Source organism: Pecten maximus, chromosome 7 (assembly GCF_902652985.1).
Source record: "Pecten maximus chromosome 7, xPecMax1.1, whole genome shotgun sequence".
In the NCBI taxonomy this organism is placed as follows: domain Eukaryota; kingdom Metazoa; phylum Mollusca; class Bivalvia; order Pectinida; family Pectinidae; genus Pecten; species Pecten maximus.
In genome coordinates this window covers 8,511,324-8,526,915 of record NC_047021.1, presented here as the reverse complement: position 1 = coordinate 8,526,915, position 15,592 = coordinate 8,511,324, and the positions used below count along the sequence as shown (strand labels likewise).

Sequence of the window (15,592 nt, the reverse complement as noted above, 5' to 3'; positions counted from 1 at the left end):
TCTACCACGGTCAAACTGCCTTTTCGTATCATCCTTTACCACGTGAAACTGCCATTTTTTTATCATCTTTACACTCAACTGTCCATTTTCTGTATCATCCTTTACCATCGTAAACTGCTATTTTCTGTATCTCCTTTACCACGGTCAAACTGTCATTTAGTGTATCCTCCTTTACCACGGTCAAACTGTCATTTTCTGTATCATCCTTTACCACGGTCAATCTGTCATTTTCTGTATCATCCTTTATCACGGGCAAACTGTCATTTTCTGTTATCATCTTTACCACGTCAAACTGCCATTTTCTGTATCATTCTTTACCAAGTCCAATGCCATTTCTGTTCATCCTTTACCATGTAAACTGCCTTTCTGTATCATCCTTTACCAGGGTTCACTGCCATTTTCTGTTCATCCTTTACCACGGTCAAACTGCCATTTTCTGTTCATTCTTTCCACGGTAAATGTCCATTTTCTGTATCTTTCCTTTACCAAGCAAACTGCCATTTTCTGTATCATCCTTATACGTCAAAACTGCCATTTTTCTTATCATTTTTTACCACGTCAACTGCCATTTTTTCATTTTACATCATCCTTTTCCACTCACACGTGCAACTGCTTTTCTGTTCTCCTTCCCGTCAAACTCCATTTTTTTCTACTGCCACTGTTTCTGTATCATCCTTTACCATGTAACTGTCATTTCTGTATATCCTTTACCACAGTCAAACTGCCATTTTCAGTTTCATTCCTTTACCACGTAAATGCCATTTTCTGTATCCTCCTTTACCACGTCAACTGCATTTCTTCTATCCTTTACCCGTAACTGCATTTTCGTATCATCTTTACCACGGTCAAACTGCCATTTTCTGTATCAATCCTTTACCACGGTAAACTGCATTTTTTATATCCTTTACGCAATCTTTCTGTATCTCATTTAACGTCAAACTGTCCTTTCTGTATCACCTTTACCATCGAAACTGTCATTTCCTTTATCATCTTACACTGTCAAACTGTCATTTTTCTGTTCATAATCTCTTACCACATCAAACTGCCATTTTCAGTATCTTCCTTTACATTTGAATTGCCATTTCTGTATCATCCTTTACCATCGTTACTTTTATTTCTGAAACTCTTTACCCTGTCAACTTCCATTCCCTCATATTCTTTATCTCGTCAATTGCCATTTCTATACATCTTTCCAGTAATTGCATTTTCGTATCTCCTTTACCATTTTAACTGCATTTTCTATCAATCCTTTACCACGGTCAAACTCATTTTCTGTATCATTCTTATCACTCAACTGCAATTTCTTTTCCTTTACCACTTCAAACCTTCATCATTTTTCTCTATCTCTCCTTTACCACGGGCAAATGCCATTTCTGTATCATCCTTTACCATCGATAAACTGTTCTTTTCTGTTATCTCTTCCCACGGTCAAACTGCCATTTTCTGTATCATTCTTTTACCACGTCAAACTGCATTTTCATTACATCTTACCAAGGAAATTGCCATTTTCTGTATCATCCTTTTCATCCTTTCAACATCCGTTTTCATGCATTCTTTTACCACGTCAACTCCATTTCTTAATCTCCTTTCCGTAAACGCCCATTTTCAATCATCCTTTCACGGTCAACTCATTTACTGCTCACTCCTTTTACCCGTAAACTGCCATTTCCTGTTTCTTTCTTACCATCGTTACACGTCAATTTTCTGTCATTTTCTTTACCCCTTCAACTCCTTCTTCTTATCTTTTCCTTACACAGTAAATTCCATTTTCGTACACTTTCTTTATCCTGTTACCACATAAACTGCCCATTTTCTGTAAATCTTTCCACGTATTATGACTTTCTCAACTTCTCGTATCTCTTTACCACTAAACTTCTTTTCAGTTCATCTTTACCACGGTCAAACTGCCATTTCTTTTCATCCTTTACCACGGTCAAACTGTCAATTTGTGTATCTCTTTACCACGGTCAATCTCATTTTATTTGTCATTCTTTCCAGGGCAACTCACTTTCATTTCTGTATCAAAACTCCTTTCAGTCACTCTTTCCATTACATTCCATATTTATATTCCATTTATCGTCATCTTTACCATCGTCAAACTGCATTTTCTTATCATTCTACACGTCAAATTGCATTTCTGTATATCCTTTACCACTAGCTGTCATTTTCTGTATCATTCTTACCACGGTCAAACTGCCATTTTCTGTATCATCCTTTACCACGGTCAAACTGCAATTTTCTGTATCCTCCTTTACCATGGGCAAACTGCCATTTTCTGTATCATCCTTTACCACGGTCAATCCGTCATTTTCTGTATCCTCCTTCACCACGGTCAAACTGCCATTTTCTGTTTCATCCTTTACCACGGCCAAACTGTCATTTTCTGTATCCTCCTTTACCACGGTCAAACTGCCATTTTCAGTATCATTCTTTACCACAGAGAAATTGCCATTTTCTGTATCATTCTTTACCACAGTCAAACTGCCATTTTCAGTATCATCCTTTATCACGGGCAAACTGCAATTTTCTGTTTCATCCTTTACCACGGTCAAACTGCAATTTTCTGTATCCTCCTTTACCACGGTCAAACTGCCATTTTCTGTTTCATACTTACCACGGTCAAACAGTCATTTTCTGTATCATCCTTTACCACGGGCAAACTGTCATTTGATTTATCATCCTTTACCACGGTCAAACTGTCATTTTCTGTATCTTCCTTTACCACGGTCAAACTGTCATTTTCTGTATCATCTTCTTACCACGTCAAACTGCATTTTTGTAATCATCCTTTACCACGGTCAATCTGTCATTTTCTGTTCATCTTCTTTCACTTTACTGTCATTTTCTTTATCCTTTACAACCGCAACCTGCCATTTTCTATATCATTCTTACCACGTAAACTGCATTTTCTGTATCCTCCTTTACCACGGTCAAACTGTCATTTTCTGTTCCTCTTCTTTACACGGAACTGCCAAGTGCTTTTCTGTATCCCTTACACACGGTCAATCTGTATTTTCTTTTACCCTTACCTGATTTGAACATCTTTAAAGTCATTTTCACTTCAAATTCATTTCTTATCATCCTGTACATTTTCTTATCAATCCTTTCAGTCAAATCTTTTCTTTCTCTTTACTGGTCAAACTGTCTTTTCTGTATCCTCCTTTACCCCGGAAATGCTTTTTTTTATCCATTTACCACGGTCAAACTTCATTTTTTTTACCCGCAACGCATTGTTTTCTTATTACCTTTCAAGGTAACGTTTTTTTCATCTTTACCACGTCAAACTGCCATTTTTTATCTTCTCACGAATTCATTTTCTTTCCACGTAAACTATTTTCTGTATCACTTCTTCCCGTCACTACATCTTCACTCCATGCCATTTCTATCTTTACCACGGTCAAACTGCATTTTCTGTATCCTCTTTACTACGCAAACTGCCATCTTTTCTATAATCTTTACCACCTACATGCCATTTTCTGTATCCATTCTTTACCATCGTTACGCCATTTTTATCATTCTTTACGTCAAACTGCCATTTTCTTCATCTTTACCACGCAAACTGCCATTTTCTTCTACCTTTCAACTGTCATTTTCTGTTATACTTCACCTAAAGTCTTTTCTGTATCTCCTTTACCACGGTCAAACTGTCATTTTCTTTTCATTCACACGTAAACTGCCATTTTCTTTACATCTTTACCACAGTAAACTGCCATTTTCTTTTAATCTTTACCACCTTTATCAAACCAATTTTTCTTATCATCCTTTACCACGAAAACCCTCATTTCTGTATCATCCTTTACCACGGAAACTGTCATTTTCTGTATAAACCCTTACCACAGGTAAACATTTTCTGTATATCCTTTACCACGGCAAACTGCCTTTTCTGTATCATCTTTACCACGGTCAAATGTCATTTTTTATCTCCTTTCCACGGAATTTTCTTCCTTTTACACCTTTACCCGGTAACTGCATTTTTTTCATCTTTACCACGAAATTCCATTTCTGGTATCATTCCTTTACCAGCGACAAATGCCATTTTCTTATCATCCTTTACCTAAACTGTCATTTCATGTTTTTTCCCGTACCCAACCCCTTTTCTGTTATCTCTTACCACACAAACGCTTTTTTTTCATCTTTTACCTTTCAACGTCATTTTCTGTACTCCTTTTACCCTTCAATCTATTCTTATTTCCCTTTTTCCACGTAAACAATTTTTCATCCTCCTTTTACCACGTCACTCATTTCTACTCCTTCTACTCACGGTGCAACTGCATATCTTCTTTACCACGGTCAAACTGTCATTTCTGTATCATCCTTTACCACGGTCAAACTGCATTTTCTGTTCACCCTTTACCCATAAGTCATTTCTGTATCATCCTTTACCACGGTCCAAACTGCATTTTTCCTCATCTTACCACGCAAATTTTATTTTCCTGTATCTCCTTTTACCCGCAAACTGCCATTTTCTTATTCCTTTACCATAAGGAAATTGCCATTTCTGATCATCCTTTACCATGTCAAACTGTTTTTCTTCATCCTTTCCACGGCAAACTGCTTTTCTGTTTCTCCTTTACACGGCCACCTCCATTTTATCATTCTTTACCACAGGCAACCTTTCTATTTTAACCAGGTCAAGTCATTTTTGTATCCTTTACCACGTAAACTGCATTTTCTTTCTTTACCACGTAAACGGGTTTCATTTCTTACATCACCTTTTTTCACTTCAACTGCATTTCATATCATCTTTACCACTTACAGCCAATTTCTTATTCTTATCCCCGCAAACTGCCATTTTTCATCTGTTTCAGTCATCATTTGACTCCTTTTCCTGATCCTTCTTCCTTAACGTCAAAGCCATTTTCGTATCCCTACCGGTAAACTACATTTTCTGTATCCTCCTTTACCACGTCAAACGCCTTTCTGTACCCCTTTTACCAGGTCAATCCATTTTATTCCTTACCCGGAACTCCTTTTTCTTTTCATCTTTACACCGCAAACTCCATTTCATATTTCCTTTACCAGGTCAACTGCCATTTTCTTTATCATCCTTTACCAAATCATTTTATTTCCCTTTTTCACGGCAACCATTTCCTTCATCTTACCACGTCAAACTGCCATTTTCTGTATCATCTTTACCACGGTCAAAGTGCATTTCTGTATCACCCTTTTTACCACGCAATCACTTTTTTCTTTACACCAAATTCATTTCTTTCATACTTACCATTCAAATTTCTTTTCCTGTATCATTTTTACCACAATAACCCTTTTCTTATTCCTTTACCACGTCAAACGCCATTTTTTTCTACTTTTTACCGGTCAAACTGCATTTTCTGTACATCTTTCCACAGTCAATGTCATTTTTTACATTCTTACCAAGTCTTCTTTTTTTTTAATCCTTTACGCTTTTTTTCATTACACCCCCATGCCTTTTTCATTTTTACAGTAATTCTTTTCTTATCTTTCCACGGAATGCCATTTTCATGTATCTTCTTTCCGTAAATTCCATTTTCGTACTCTTTACCAACTTCCAGTAACTCCTTTCTTTTATCCTTTCCATTCTTCCATTAAACCATACATTTTTTATTCCTTTCCCCGGTCACTATTTTCTACCTTTACATAAACTTTCAATTTTCATTATTCCTTTTCCCTGTCCAACTGGCCATTTTCTGTATCATCTTTACCACGGTCAACTGCCATTTTCATATCATTTTACCAGGAAACTGCCATTTTTGTATATCCTTTACCACGGTCAAACCTTTCTTTTCATCCTTACCCGGCAAACGTCTTTTTTATCTCTTTACCCGTCAAACTCCTTTTCTGTATCTCCTTCCCCGGCAACCATTTTTTATCTCTTTACCGGTAACGCATTTTCTGTTCCCTTCACGCAATCCATTTCCCTTCCCTTTCCCGGAATACCATTTTATCTTTTCAAAATTTTTCTACTTACTAAACTGCTTTTTTATCACCTTTAAATCGTTCTTACATCCGTCTTTCTTTTTTACCCTTTCACGCAATTTTTTTTTCTCTTTACCACGGTCAAACTGCATTTCTTTTCATTTTACCGGTCAAACGCATTTTCTTTCATATCTTTCCGTACTCTTTCTTTTCCTTCCCCCATTCGTTTTCTGTTCTCCTTTACCTCAAACGCCATTTTTATCTCCTTTACCGGTCAACTGTCATTTTCTGTTTATCCTTTACCACGTCAAACTGCATTTTTGAACTTTTTTACCACGGCAATCCCTTTTTTAATCTTTCTTACCGGAAAATTGTTTTTCGTATCATCTTTACCACGCAAACTCCCCTTTTTGACCCCCTTTACCAGGGGCAAACTCCCATTTTCTGTTATCTTACCACGGTCAAACGATTTTCGTTTTCCCCCTTTTACCACGGGAAAATCCCATTTTCTGATTCCTTTACCAGGGTTAACGTTTTTCTGACCCCTTTACCACGGTAAACTCCCATTTTCTTTTCTCCTTTACGGTCAAACTGTCATTTTGTCTCTTCCAGTCAAACGCAGTTCTGATCCTCCTTTACCACGGAAATGCATTTTGTTCATCTTACACGGTCAAACTCATTTCTGTATCATCTTACCACGTCAAACTGCCATTTCTGTATCTCTTTAACACCATTTGATTGCCATTTCTGTATCATCTTTACCACGGAACTGTCATTTTGTATCTTCTTACACGTCAAACTGCATTTCGTATCTCTTTACACGGTCAAACTGCATTTTCTGTACTCTTTACACGGCAAACTGCCATTTCTATATCATCCTTTAGCACGGTCAAACTGTCATTTGCTGTATCGTCCTTTACCATCGTTAAACTGTTATTTTCTGTAACTTCCTTTACCACGGTCAAACTGCCATTTTCTGTATCATCGTTTACCACAGTCAAACAGCCATTTTCTATAGCATTCTTTACCACAGAGAAATTGCCATTTTCTGTATCATCCTTTACCATCGTTAAGCTGTCATTGACTGTATCACCCTTTACCACAGTCAAACTGCAATTTTCTGTATCTTCCTTTACCACGGTCAAACTGTCATTTTCTGTTTCATACTTACCACGGTCAAACAGTCATTTTCTGTATCCTCCTTTACCACGGGCAAACTGCCATTTTCTGTATCATCCTTTATCACGGTCAAACTGTTATTGTATTATCATCCTTTACCACGGTCAAACTGCCATTTTCTGTATCCTCCTTTACCACGGTCAAACTACCATGTTGTGTTTCATGCTCACCACCGTCAAACAGTCATTTTCTGTATCCTCCTTTACCACGGGCAAACTGCCATTTTCTGTATCATCCTTTACCACGGTCAATCCGTCATTTTCTGTATCCTCCTTCACCACGGGCAAACTGCCATTTTCTGTTTCATCCTTTACCACGGGCAAACTGTCATTTTCTATATCATCCTTTAGCACGTTCAAACTGTCATTTGCTGTATCGTCCTTTACCATCGTTAAACTGTTATTTTCTGTATCCTCCTTTACCACCGTCAAACTGTTATTTTCTGTATCCTCCTTTACGACGGTCAATCTGTCATTTTCTGTATCATCCTTTATCACGGGCAAACTGCCATTTTCTGTATCATCCTTTATCACGGTCAAACTGTCATTGTATGTATCATCCTTTACCACGGTGAAACTGCCATTTTCTGTATCATCCTTTACCACGGTCAATCCGTCATTTTCTGTATCCTCCTTCACCACGGTCAAACTGCCATTTTCTGTTTCATCCTTTACCACGGTCAAACTGTCATTTTCTGTATCATCCTTTACCACGGTCAAACTGTCATTTTCTGTATCATTCTTTACCACAGTCAAACTGCCATTTTCAGTATCATTCTTTCCCACGGTCAAACTGCAATTTTCCGTATCCTCCTTTACCACGGTCAAACTGCCATTTTCTGTTTCATACTTACCACCTTCAAACTGCCATTTTCTGTATCATCCTTTATCACGGTCAAACTGTCATTGTATGTATCATCCTTTACCACGGTCAAACTGTCATTTTCTGTCTCCTCCTTTACCACGGTCAAACTGTCATTTTCTGTATCCTCCTTTACCACGGTCAAACTGCAATTTTATATATCATTCTTTACCACGGTCAAATTGTCATTTTCTGTATCATTCTTTACCACGGTCAAACTGCCATTTTCTATATCATTCTTTACCACAGTGAAATTGCCATTTTCCGTATCATCCTTTACCATCGTTAAACTGTTATTTTTTGTATCATTCTTTATCACGGGCAAACTGCCATTTTCAGTTTTATTCTTTACCACGGCCAAACTGCCATTTTATGTATCATTCTTTACCACGGTCAAACTGCCATTTTCTGTTTCATCCTTTACAACAATCAAACTGCAATTTTCTATATCATTCTTTACCACAGTCAAACTGTCATTTTCTGTATCATCCTTTACCATGGTCAAACTGCCATTTTCTGTTTGATCCTTTAGAACAGTCAAACTGACATGTTCTATATCATTCTTTACCACAGTGAAATTGCCATTTTCTGTATCTTCCTTTACCACAGTCAAACAGCCATTTTCTGTATCATCCTTTACCATGGTCAAACTATCATTTTCTGTATCCTACTTTACCACCGTCAAACTGTCATTTTCTGAATCATCCGTTACCACAGTCAAACTGCCATTTTCTGTATCATCCTTAACCATGGTCAAACTATCATTTTCTGTAACTTCCTTTACCACAGTCAAACTGCCATTTTCTGTATCATCCTTTACCATGGTCAAACTATCATTTTTTGTATCCTCCTTTACCACGGTCAAACTGCCATTTTCTTGATGATCCTTTACCATGGTCAAGCTATCATTTTCTGTATCCTCCTTTACCATGATCAAACTGTCATTTTATGTATCATTTTTACCACAGTCAAACTGCCATTTTCTGTATCATCCTTTACCACGGTCAAACTGTCATTTTCTGTTTCATCCTTTACCACCGTCAAACTGTCATTTTCTGTATCATCCTTTACCAAGGTCAAACTGTCATTTTCTGTTTCATCCTTTACCACAGTCAAACTGCCATTTTCTGTTTCATCCTTTACCACCGTCAAACTGACATTTTCTGTATAATTATTTACCACGGTCAAACAGTCATTTTCTCTATCATCCTTTACCACGGTCAAATTGTCATTTTCTGTATCATTCTTTACCACAGTCAAACTGTCATTTTCTGTATCATCCTTTATCACGGGCAAACTGCCATTTTCTGTATCCTCCTTTACCACGGTCAAATTGTCATTTGATGTATGATTCTTTACCACGGTCAAACTGTCTTTTGATGTATCATTTTTTACCACAGTCATACTGCCATTTTCTGTTTCATCCTTTGCCACAGTCAAACTGCCATTTTCTGTATCATCCTTTACCACAGTCAAACTGCCATTTTCTATATCATTGTTTACCACGGCCAAACTGCAATTTTCTGTATCATCCTTTACCACACTAAAACTATCTTTTTCAGTATCATCCGTTACCACTGTCAAACTGCCATTTTCTGTTTCATCCTTGCCACAGTCAAACTGCCATTTTCTGTATCATCCTTTACCATGGTCAAACTATCATTTTCTGTATCCTCCTTTACCACGGTCAAACTGCCATTTTCTGTATCATCCTTTATCACGGTCAAACTGTCTTTTTTTGTATCATTCTTTATCACTGTCAAACTGTCATTTTCTGTATCCTGCTTTACCACGGTCAAACAGTCATTTTCGGTATCATTCTTTACCACAGTCAAACTGCCATTTTCTCTATCCTCCTTTACCACGGTCAAGCTGCCATTTTCTGTATCATCCTTTATCACTGACAAACTGATATTTTCTGTATCCTCCTTTACCACGGTCAAACTGTCATTTTCTGTTTCATCCTTTACCACAGTCAAACTGCCATTTTCTGTTTCATCCTTTACCACCGTCAAACTGACATTTTCTGTATAATTATTTACCACGGTCAAACAGTCATTTTCTCTATCATTCTTTATCACTGTCAAACTGTCATTTTCTGTATCCTGCTTTACCACGGTCAAACAGTCATTTTCGGTATCATTCTTTACCACAGTCAAACTGCCATTTTCTCTATCCTCCTTTACCACGGTCAAGCTGCCATTTTCTGTATCATCCTTTATCACTGTCAAACTGATATTTTCTGTATCCTCCTTTACCACGGTCAAACAGTCATTTTCGGTATCATTCTTTACCACAGTCAAACTGCCATTTTCTGTATCCTCCTTTACCATGGTCCTAGTGTCATTTTCTGTTTCCTCCTCTACCACGGTAAAACTGACATTTTCTGTTTCATGCTTACCACGGTCAAACATTCATTTTCGGTATCATCCTTTATCACGGTCAAACTGTCATTTTCTGTTTCCTCCTTTACCACGGTCAAACTGTCATTTTCTGTATCATCCTTTATCACTGTCAAACTGTCATTTTCTGTTTCCTCCTTTACCACGGTCAAACTGTCATTTTCCCAATTGCACGAGGAGTATCATTAGTATAAGTGTTGAGTAAATTGCTAAGAGATAACTCAAAGAGAACAGTGCTGTACATGAACTTCCTGTTATGTTGAAACATCACAAAAGGTTCGTACTAAACTACGGCTATCCACGCGTATTGATATCAAATTCACCTTTTGAAAAGGAACTGTTTACTATAAAACACTTTTGTCATAGTGATTTGACTGATAATTAATTGATACTTTTTCAAACATTGTGAACAGTGTTTGGAACTGAATAAATGAAATAGACTTGTCCGTTTCGTTGATTACTTCTCTGCAACGTTACATTTCATCATACTATAAACTGAACGCATACCAGGACCTGCATCAATTTATTAGTTCTACAAAGTCTTACAGGATAAAATAAAGCGAAGTAATGTATTCCACACGGACTTTAGCTGGACTTTTTCCACAGTACAACGTTTTGCACGCTTCATTCATTTATTCATATATTTATTCCTCCAGATCAGATAAGATACAAATGAAATCAATGATTTGTTACAAAGGTAAATACAAACCGACAAAAATAAATGATAATGATGAATAAGCTTAAAGTATCAAACAAGAATGAGTATAGTATTATATAATGTACACACAGATAGCTAAATGGGCCGCGGTGGCCGAGTGGTTAAGGTGTCCCGACACTTTAACACTAGCCCTCCACCTCTGGGTGGCGAGTTCAAAACCTACGTGGGACAGTTGCCAGGTACTGACCGTAGACCGGTGGGTTTTCTCCGGGTACTCCGGCTTTTCTCCACTTTCAAAACCCGGTACGTCCTTAAATGACCCTGGCTGTTAATAGGACGTTAAACAAAAACAAACCAAACAAACCAAACAAAAGTAAATCATACACAGGAATATATGAAAAAATATTAAAACAAGTAAGCAAAGACAGGCTTTCGAACTTGCCAGGATAAAATAATATGCATGCATAAAACATAATTATGTACGTAGTTTATATAAAATCTTACAGGTGATCGTCGTTAAGGATCATCTAAATAGCAAATCCAGTAGTGATATCAGTGATATTTTACAGACCAATTTATCCAGTGATATCAGTGATATTTTACAGACCAATTTATCCAGTGATATCAGTGATACTTTAGAGACCTATAAATCCAGTGATATCGGTGATTTTTATAGACCTATAAATCCAGCGAACTATGAACTTCTATTATGGTGCAATTTACAAAAGTAACTCAATTGATCGTATGTATCATGGCTTGGAAGTGCAAAAGGGTGGTAGGGAATACTATCATACAAATATTGCATATTGGGGGGCATTTTAAACATCAAAAATGTTTTATTAGATAATATTAGACTATAAGACTATTGTTATAAAAAAAATTTGAAGCGCCGAGTTTGAGGTTCATATTTCAGAAATGGACAAAAACTCCACAGTTTAACTATTTGTTTTGAAACCATCCTTCTTAATATGACCTTAACAGTATGGAATAGGAACATTTTTATTGAGTTTAAATGTATCCTTTTATGACATGTTTGTTCACAGCCACCATCTGCATTTCAAGATCAAAACAAGTATTTATACGTACCCAAAATCAAACCGGTCAAACAATTCACCTATGGTGTGCTATAGACACTTGTGGGTATTATGGCATGATTATTGTCTAGGTTTTATTATTAGTGTGTAATTGTTCGCTGCTACATCTTACCACATATTAACTCTACAGAAGATACTGTCAGCATCAACTCCAACTTATTGATAATTTTGAAAAAAAACTACTTTTCCGGACCATCATCATGGCACCACACATGACTATTTTGACATTTATGAGAGTTTCAAATTCAAAATTATTCTCCTCAATGGATGACCCTTCATCAATAGCGAGAAGGGATATGGTCTCGCCATAAATACAAGTCTCTTACAAAATGATGTATGAACTATCTTTCTAATTGGTTAATTTTGACGGATATATGAATTATGTTTGTTTCAGTATACTAAACGTTAATGAAAAAAAAAGTAAATCATATTAAAGGATATCATGATATAATAACAATAATAATTCTACTTTTATCATCTGATGCGTTCTGTGCCTAAATAATTTCTTGATTCTACAGTAAACTCTGAGTAAATAGCAATGCTCTGTATAGGTTTGATTTTGATACCAGCCTATGTAACTTCGACAAACTGATGTAATTCATAATTATGACAGACATGAACTGAACCCTACTGAGCTTACTACTCCAAATGAATTTTTTTCACATATAATATCGTTCTAGAAAACGGAAAAAACACACATAGCACTTGCGAAGCAATTCAGGCAAATAATGTCACAAGTCCGTTGCATTGTAACAAGCTTGCTTTCCGCCATACTTCCACATGAATTTGTCTATATCTTCATAAATACGATGGTATTTGTCAGGGTTATGTAGACGCTTGCATATCTCACAAAAAAATCCTCTGTAATACGTCAATGATTCCGTGAATGGTATAGTGATTTCTCCATTCAAAATATTTACGATATTTTGTTTCATTCTTTGCAACATTCAATATGAATTCAGTTAGTTGTTTTGGACTAGAGAAGTCACTGGTATGTATGTAAGACCCGGGAGGGTGGTAAATGGAGTGGTTGGCACCGTCACGGATCACTGGAACAATGTCTCGGCTCATTATCAGGTTGAGTGATTTTTCGGTGACGTAATCAACACAAAGCGAATTTTCGAACGAGAGGTAAAATTTGTACTTAGAGTTCATCACATCGAAACATTCATTTCTAGCACCTGAAGTATTCCATGAGGTCTTGTGTCTGTTGTCACCTCGACATTTCAAGTTCCCACACGCTCCAAAAATATCAAGATCCAGGCCATTATCTCTTAATTTATTCACGTACAAACCGCGCTGTGAACTCACGCCGCAACTGCTTATAAAGCCAACCGCACTTTTACTTTTAGATATGATCGAACGTTCCAGTGACTTTGAATCGTATTCATCCGGCCTCTTCTTGAAGAACCCGTGTTCTAGTGTGAAATCAGAATCGCGCCTGTAGGTAAACGTCCAGTTAAATAGTTTTTTATGACATGGCTTTATATTTCTACCGGGTGGAAAGTCGAAACTCATCGGAGCTTCATGCTCCATCAATATCCAGACCTGACCAAGTTTCTGCTTCTTATGGCATTTTAAATCAAACGGTCTAATCATAACTGCGTCACTTTCAGGAAACACTCTTTCGTCTTTTGATAAGACACAGTTAGAAATAGGACACCTTTTGAAGACGTCCGAAGTCCCCCATCCTGTGCCTATCCAGTCGTTCAGCCAGTGGGCGGGATTGTTAATATAGATAATGGCAGATTTTCTCTCCCTTTTTATAAATGCTTCATCGAAGTCGTGATATTGAACTCGTTTTAGTTTCTTATCTACCAGGCGATCGGTCAAAGTAGGCGTTTTAACTTTAAAATGAATTACAAGAGCTATCCAAGCCAAACACACTACTACAGCTGTTCTAAACACCTTTCGTCGTATTGACAGCATTACTGCAATAAAAACGGTATGATTTCATTACATAAGAGCACGTGATATAACATATTCAGCTATTAATTTACTAAACCATTCAGCTAAAATTATGAGTAGAAAAGCAATATTTTGTGACTTTGTGTTTTATAGAGACCATGCTTACTGGTAGACAGGTCAGTTTTACTGGTGGACAGGACAGTTTTACTGGTAGACAGGTCAGTTTTAACAGATTTCTTAACTACTGTAGGTCATAGCTACTGGTAACAGACCAGAATGGGTCACCTTTAGCAGACTTTGTAACTGCTGAATTTATGTTCTATAGAGGCCATAGTTATTTGTGGACAGGTCAGAATTGGTCAGTTTTAACTGACTGTAACTACAGAATGTGTGCTCTATAAAGGCCATAATTGATTGTGGACAAGTCAGAATTGGTCAGTTTTAACAGATTTTGTAACTACTGAATTTGTGCTCTTAAGAGGCCACAGTTACTTGTGGATAGGGCAGAATTGGTCAGTTTAAACTGACATTGTGACTACTGAATTTGTGCCATATAGAGGCCATAGTTACTGGTAGGCAGGCCTCAATGGCTCAGTTTAAACAGACTTTGTAATTTCGAAATACTAGACAAATAATAACATTAAGGAAGTGTCATTAATATAAATTCTGTCGATGAAACAGTACGCTGTGTCGCATATGTACGACCATTTATATTCGTCCAGTGACAAATTGACAACAGTAAGTGACTATAGTCCGAGTGAGACAACTATATCACATATAAATTCCACAAAGTAACCACAGGCGCTTGCATAAAAAATGTGATTTTCAATTTTTTTTTTATCTGACAGTCGTATGAGTACTCTGTCAAGTACAAGGTTGGCAACTCCGCCACGAGCGAAACGGCACACCACCACACTTCAATCGACTAAAAACACATTTATTCAAACTGACATGGCGCATACTATATACCACCGCCATCTAGATACATTTATCTTTAACCTACCGTGACTGGCGTTAGCCTTAAATCTAAATACTTTAAAATTCCGGCGTTGACACATAATAACTACTAGAAATACTCCTAAAGTATTATCTTTTTTTTCTCATTTCAATTCAGTTTCTTTATGCTGTAAGCCCTTCAGCCAGCTTAATTATTATTAGAGTAGCGTTGGATGCTTACAAACTCAATTACACTTAATCAGGTAATTCATCAATAACTTATATATTATATATGCTATGTGGAATTACATAGATAATCACTATTACGAAGAATACTTGACAATGCATTAAACTCTTTGACATTGTTGACACTAAGCGGCAAAATAATATCAAGTTAATGAAAATCGAAATCAAGTAAGCAAATAATACGGTTTCAAACATTTGAATAAAAAAGGGTTCACAATAAAATGGAACTGATCCTCAATATTTCGATAATCACAGTGATAAATCTACATGCAAGTCCCGAGTCTTGTATGTACTCATAAAATTTTGTTGGAACTCGAAGAATTTCTGGGAAATATTAAATCTAACATTGTGGGACTCATGAACATAAATTGATGATGGATCACTGATCACATAACGTACAGACCGTTTGGCAG

At 36.8% G+C, this 15,592-nt stretch overlaps 2 protein-coding genes across 2 annotated transcripts in view; both read right to left on the bottom strand.

Annotated features, from left to right (window-relative positions):
- The window catches only part of LOC117331516, a 142,458-nt gene that overhangs the window by 27,001 nt on the left and 99,865 nt on the right, over nt 1-15,592 (bottom strand). The gene's annotated exons all lie outside the window — the stretch shown is intronic.
- The window catches only part of LOC117331030 (glycoprotein 3-alpha-L-fucosyltransferase A-like), a gene marked incomplete in the record, with an annotated part of 148,938 nt that continues 146,281 nt past the window's right edge, over nt 12,936-15,592 (bottom strand). Inside the window, 1 exon segment of the mRNA XM_033889621.1 lies at nt 12,936-14,020. Within this exon segment, the coding sequence (XP_033745512.1) occupies nt 12,936-14,018 (1,083 nt within the window).